Source organism: Gopherus evgoodei, chromosome 13 (assembly GCF_007399415.2).
Source record: "Gopherus evgoodei ecotype Sinaloan lineage chromosome 13, rGopEvg1_v1.p, whole genome shotgun sequence".
NCBI classification, from domain to species: domain Eukaryota; kingdom Metazoa; phylum Chordata; order Testudines; family Testudinidae; genus Gopherus; species Gopherus evgoodei.
In genome coordinates, this window is record NC_044334.1 from 31788232 (window position 1) to 31795083 (window position 6852).

The 6852-nt window shown below is 47.0% G+C and overlaps 1 protein-coding gene across 13 annotated transcripts in view; it reads left to right on the top strand.

Annotated features, from left to right (window-relative positions):
- The window catches only part of MTMR3 (myotubularin related protein 3), a 203728-nt gene that overhangs the window by 85526 nt on the left and 111350 nt on the right, over nucleotides 1-6852 (top strand). For all 13 annotated transcript variants that reach the window (XR_004002979.1, XM_030582835.1, XM_030582836.1 and 10 more), the window contains 2 exons: nucleotides 1899-1979; nucleotides 6628-6717. Coding sequence is in view for 12 of the 13 variants with exons in the window: in XM_030582835.1 (XP_030438695.1) it covers nucleotides 1899-1979; nucleotides 6628-6717 (171 nt within the window). In the remaining variant the exon portion in view is untranslated. The remainder of the gene's footprint in view (nucleotides 1-1898; nucleotides 1980-6627; nucleotides 6718-6852) is intronic.

Consider the following 6852-nt stretch of genomic DNA (forward strand, 5'->3'; position numbering starts at 1 on the left):
GAAGAATCCCATGCACTGCTACAGACTAGGGACCGAATGGCTAGGCAGGAGTTCCGCAGAAAAGGACCTAGGGGTTACAGTAGACGAGAAGCTGGATATGAGTCGACAGTGTGCCCTTGTTGCCAAGAAGGCTAATGACATTTTGGGCTGTATAAGTAGGAGCATTGCCAGCAGATCGGGGGACGTGATCATTTCCTTCTATTTGACATTGATGAGGCCTCATGTGGAGTATTGTGTCCAGTTTTGGGCCCCACACTACAAGAAGGATGTGGAAAAATTGGAAAGAGTCCAGTGAAGGGCAACAAAAATGATTAGGGGGCTGGAGCACATGACTTATGAGGAGAGGCTGAGGGAACTGGGATTATTTAGTCTGCAGAAGAGAAGAATGAGGGAGGATTAGCAGATGAAAGAAAAGGGAGTAATGGTCTCAAGTTGCAGTGGGGGGGGTTAGATTGGATATTACAAAAAACTTTTTAACTAGGAGAGTGGTGAATCACCTAGGGAGGTGATGGAATCTCCTTCCTTAGAGCTTTTTAAGGTCAGGCTTGACAAAGGCCTGGCTGGGATGATTTAGTTGGGGATTGGACCTGCTTTGAGCAGTGGATTGAACTAGATGACCTCCTGAGGTCCCTTGCAACCCTGATGTTCTGATTCTATGTTGCAAGGGTCCAGGCTGAGTTTCATGGTGGGGTTGAAATTGTTGAAATCCTGGTGGAATTTGTCAAGGGCCTCCTTCCCATGAGTCCAGATAACGATGATGTCCTCAAGGTAGCGCAAATAGAGTAGGGGCGTTAGGGGACGAGAGCTGAGGAAGTGTTGTTCTAGGTCAGCCATAAAAATGTTGGCATACTGTGGGGCCATGCGGGTACCCATAGCAGTCTTGCTGATGGTGTAGATTGCATTGGCCTCATTAGTACTACTAAAGCGATTTCCTCCCCTTCTTGTCAACTGTTGAGAATAGCCCACTTTCACATTAATTGAATTGACTTGTTAGCACTGACGCCCCACACTTTGTCGGGCTCTCCCACCTTTTCATATGCTGTGTATTTATATCTCCGTACTGTATTTTCCACTCCATGCATCTGATGAAGTGGGTTTTAGCCCACAAAAGCTTATGCACAAACAAATTTGTTAGTCTCTGAGGACTCCTTGTTGTTTTTACTGATATTAATGGGACTATTTAGGTCCAACAGAGGTAGTAGATCTGGATTTTCCTTTGTCTTTGGGCATTTTTGAATACTGCTGTTTTGTTGTGTCCCGCCCCCCAGCCCCCCGGCCAATAAATATTCTGTACAATATACGGTGTGCAGTTAGTGATATTACAATGTCATTGTGTCTGTGGGCTGGTGAATTCAATATGGCTCCTTCATCACCCACAGTGCTGAAACTTCCAAATATAAATGTAAGGGCAGGTGAGCTTCAGCACTGTAGAACACTGCACATATTTTCAATGTATTTTACTTGTATCCTTTTGTGTGATTTGGGAGGAAGATCCATACTATATTTATATAAAAAATAAGAAACAGAGTCTGGGAAGAGTCTGCATCTATAAATGACTTGGGAATGTTATCAGGGCAGCCTGGAAAGCCATATGTTTAATTTAAATGATACAAACAGATTAGTATAATTGTTACGTTCAACTATTCTTCTCCTGACAGTCTGTTCACTGGTGATTATTGAGAATGCATTAAAGCAACCAGGCATGTTTCGTAATGATGTGTGCTTGTAAGGCAAATTAGTTTGTATTGACTTCATCTGTTCATTGATGTATAATTGGGGTTTTCTCCTAGCTAGAGTCTTGGTCTTTAAAATTAGCTTGCATTTAAAATAATTTATTTGTCACCAGAAGATAAAATGAATTTGTCTTCACATTTACACTTTGCCATTTTGTTTTCCAGCTTCTACTGTTACGGAAAGAAGAGCCTCAAAGTGCTGTGAGCAAAGACGAGGATTTCTCCTCCCAGCTTGGGCCTGTCATGGTAAGAACATGGGTTTTGTCAGGACTCACCAAAACAAAGCAGGCTGTAGCACAAGAAGGATGAGAGAGTTGGTACTGTATGATAATAAGAGATACTGTTCTCAGTACCTGACATACATGTCACTCCAGGCTTCTGGTTGAACTGAAAAGATAGTTTTCATTGCCTTTTTATTTATCTTTGAGCAATTTGTGTTTTAATTTTCTGATGATAATCGTCATTATTGCATGTGTACCATCTTCCAGCAGTCAGGCATATAAACTAAGGCAGTATTCTTCCATCCAAGTTCAGATTAATTAGCCATGTACTGTTTATGGCAGTGGTCCTGCCCGCAGGGGCATCTTAATGTGCCTGTGTCCTGGCCCCCGGGAGAGCACCCGCTGAAATGCCGCCGAATTTCAGCAGCATTTCGGCGGGGACACCTCTCAATGATGCCACTTGCCATCGACAAGTGACGTCATCGAGAGGCGTCACTCCCGAATTTTGGCGGGGACACCTCTCGACGGCGCTTGCCGTCGACAAGTGATGTCATCGAGAGGTGTCGCCCTCAGATTTCACCGGGGACGCCTCTCGATGACCCTGCTTGACATCGACAAGTGACGTCATCGAGAGGCATCGCTCCCGAATTTTGGCGGGGACGCCTCTCGATGACGTCGCTTGTCGACGGCAAGCGGCGTCATCGAGAGGCGTCGCCGCCGAAATGCCGCTGAAATTCAGCGGCATTTCGGCATGTGCTCCACTGTTTCATTGGTCCTTCATCTGGCACCTGTCAGACAAAAAGGTTGGGGACCACTGGTTCATGGCATTTAAGTCAGATTTATTGCAAGACTGTTTGAAATTAATTTGCTAGTGCAATTTTTCTGATACACTGTGTAGAGCAAAACTGTTTAAATTGTGCAGGAAAGGTGCAGATTTGTGTAGTATAAGGACTGAGTTAATTTCTGTAAGGCGATCATGGTTCTCTGCCTGCCTATCAGGAAGGGAGACCAAGCCCCCTTGCTGCAATGCTTCTAGAGTGACTCCGTTCAGGGGGAATTAGCCAGCAGTTAATAGGCCCTAGCCTTCAGTCCAGGCTGGGTATCAGTTGGGTCTAGTAGCCCCGACACTCAGTCGGAGTGAGGCTGCACACATATAATGGGTCTGGCCTGTAGTCGAGCCGGGTGGCAGCAAGTCTATAGCGCAGAGCCCTCACTCAGGGTGGGGCAGCAGCCAGGTAAGGGGGCTCAGACAAAGCAGCCCAACAGTCTCAGGGGAGATTAGCTGTCTGAAGGGAGAGCCAGCTAAACCATCAGCGTCCTAGTTCAGGTGGGCATCAGTCCAATGCAGGCGTCCAGGACTAAATGTGGGGCGGCTGCCACCCCTCATGGTAGGGTGGCAGGGGGTAGGGGAACGCAGGCCCACCCACTTCAGTGCATCCCAGTCCAGGGCCCTAACAGTAGCAGAGTGGTCCATTATTGGGTCAGCGGGGAAATCCAGACGCAACATAGAATTATAGAAGATTAATGTTGGAAGAGACCTCAGGAGGTCATCTAGTCCAATTCCCTGCTCAAAGCAGGGCCAACCTCAAATAAATCATCCCTGCCAGGGTTTTGTTAAGCCAGGCCTTAAAAACTTTTAAGGAAGGAGATTCCACCACCTCCCTAGGTAACCCATTCCAGTGCTTCACCACCCTCCTAGTGAAATAGTTTCCTAATATCCAACCTAGACCTCCCCTACTGCAACTAGAGACCATTGCTGTTGCTTCTGTCATTTGCCACCAATGAGAACAGCCTAGCTCCTTCCTCTTTGAACCCCCCTTCAGGTAGTTGAAAGCTGCTATCAAATCCCCCCACACTCTTCTCTTCTGCAGACTAAATAACCCTGGTTCCGTCAGCCTCTCCTCATAAGTCATGTGCCCCAGCCCCCTAATAATTTTCGTTGCCCTCTTCTGGACTCCCTTCAATTTGTCCACATCCCTTCTGTAGCGGGGGGACCAAAACTCTGGATGTGGCCTCACTGGTGCCGAATAGAGGGGAATAATCACTTCCCTCGATCTGCTGGCTGTGCTCCTACTAATACAGCCCAATATACCGTTGACCTTCTTGGCAACAAGGGCACACTGTTGCTAACCAGCTTCTCGTCCACAGTAGTCCCCAGGTCCTTTTCTACAGAACTGCTGCTTAGCGAGTCGATCCCCAGCCTGTAGCAGTGCATTGGATTCTTCTGTCCTAAGTGTTAGGACTCCGCACTTCTCCTTGTTGAACCTCATCAGATTTCTTTTGGCCCTATCCTCCAATTTGTCTAGGTCACTCTGTACACTGTCCCTACCCTCCAGCATATCTACCTCCCATCATCCAGATCATTGATAAAGATGTTGAACAAAACTGGCCCCAGGTCCACCCCCTGGGGCACTCCGCTTGATACTGGCTGCCGACTAGACATGGAGCCATTGATCACTACCCTTTGACCCTGATGATCTAGCCAGCTTTCTGTCCACCTTATAGTCCATTCATCCAATCCATTCTTTTTGAACTTGCTGGCAAGAATACTGTGGGAGACGGTATCAAAAGCTTTGCTAAAGTCAAGGTATATCACATCCACTGCTTTCCCCATAACCACAGAGCCAGTTATCTCATCATAGAAGGCAATCAGGTTGGTCAGGCATGACTTGTCCTTGGTGAATCCATGTTGACTGTTCCTGATCACCTTCCTCTCTTCCAAGTTCTTCAAAATGAATTCATTGAGGACCTGCTCCATGATTTTGCCAAGGACTGAAGCGAGGCTGGCTGGTCTGTAGTTCCCCGGGTTCTCTTTCTTCCTTTTTTTAAATGTAGGAACCATATTTGCCTTTTTCCAATCGTATGGGACCTCCGCTGATCGCCACGAATTTTCAAAGATAATAGCTACTGGCTCTGCAATCACATCAGCCAACTCCCTCAGCACCCTCAGATGCATTAGATCTGGACCCATGGACTTGCACCTGTCCAGCTTTTCTAAGTAGTCCTTAACCTGTTCTTTCACCACTGAGGGCTGCTCACCTCCTCCCCATACTGTATTGCCCCGTGCAGCAGTCTGGAGCTAAGTACTTCAGCTTTTTCCACATCATCTGCCTCCTCCATTCCGTAAGGGTCCCACACTTACCCTGATTACCTTCTTGTTGCTAACATATCTGTAGAAATGCTTCTTGTTAACCTTCACATCCCTTGCTAGCTGCAACTCCAATTGTGCCTTGGTCTTCCTAATTACACCTCTGCATGCCTAAGCAATATTTTCATATGCCTCCCTAGTGATATGTCCAGATTTCCATTTCTTGTAAGCTTCCTTTCTGAGTTTAAGTTCACTGAAGATTGCACTGTTAAGCCAAACTGGTTGCCTGCCATATTTGCTATTCTTTCTGCACTTCGGGATGGTTTGTTCCTGCGCCCTCAATAAGGCTTTTTTAAAATACAGCCAGCTTCTCCTGGACTCCTTTCCCCCTTGTATTAGCCTCCCAGGGGATCCTGCCCATCAGTTCTCTGAGGGAGTCCAAGTCTGCTTTTCTGAAGTCCAGGGCCTGTATTTTGCTACTCTCCTTTTTTCCTTTTGTGAGGATCCTGAACTCAGCCGTCTCATGGTCACTGCTGCCTATGTTTCCACCTACTTCTACTTCCCCTACCAATTCTTTCCTGTTTGTAAGCAGCAGGTCAAAAGAAGCATGGTCCCTAGTTGGTTACTCCAGCACTTGTACCAGGAAGTTGTCCCCAACACTCTCCAAAAACTACCTGGATTGTCTGTGCATTGCTGTATTGCTCTCCCAGCAGATGTCAGGGTGACTGAAGTCTCCCATTAGTACCAGGGTGAGTGATGTGGAAACTTCAGTGAGTTTTCCGAAGAAAGCCTCGTCTACCTCATGCTTCTGATCTGGTGGTCTATAGCACATGCTCACCACGACATCAGCCCTGTTGCTCTCACCCCTAAACTTAACCCAAAGACTCTCAATAGGCTTTTTGAGTTTCAAACACGCTGGCTTGCTTGCAATCAGTAACAGAGCCGAACCCTATTCGGCTTTCCTGGGCTCCTTCCTACGTTCCCAGGTTGAGGGTACCTGGGTCCTGGAGTTGTCATTGATCTTACTGGGATAAATGACGAGGTCTCTGGCACTGTAGCAGCCTCCATCAGGTCCAGGCTCCAGGGGGTACCTGCGGGGGAGAAGAGACGTCCTGCTCCTCTGGCAGCTCTGCCCCAACTGAGCTAGAGGGCCAGTCTGTTATCGTTCCGGTTCCTGTCCCACCCTCTGCTTCCAGTGGGGTGGCTGCTGATATCCCGGTTCTGCACACCAGGGAGTGGTCCTGGTTCTCTCCCCACCTGTCAGGGAGGGAGACCATGCCCCCTTGTTACAGTTTCCTAAAATTGCATTTAAAATTGAAAGGGAAATACTTTGCTTCATGTTTTTGTGTTTAACAATGGAAAGAGGTCCCAAATCTGTGTTTTACATTGCAAAGTTGTGGGCCACTAGTAATGTAAAATTGCAACTATTATGTCACTTCTGTGGGTCACTGGTAGCTGAATTCTCATAATAGTTCATCGTTCCTAAACCTTTCATTGGGGGGAACCCTTCATGCCTTCTGTCAATGGAGAGGTCTGCTGTGAATGGGTAATAGTGTTAAAATTAACTGTAGAGTTTTGTTTCTAGGATGAAGAGACTCAGCACAGCCTTGAATGCATCCAGGCTAATCAGATCTTTCCCAGGAAGCAGCTGATCCGAGAGGATGAGAATCTTCAGGTAGTCACTGGACCACTCTTTGCCTTTACTGCACTGAAAGATGTGTAGATCTGTTATTGTTCAATCTAATCAAGATCACACAGTAGAGCAGCTGAGCTGTTTGAGTTGGCCTCTGGCATAAAAGTTTCACCCAAA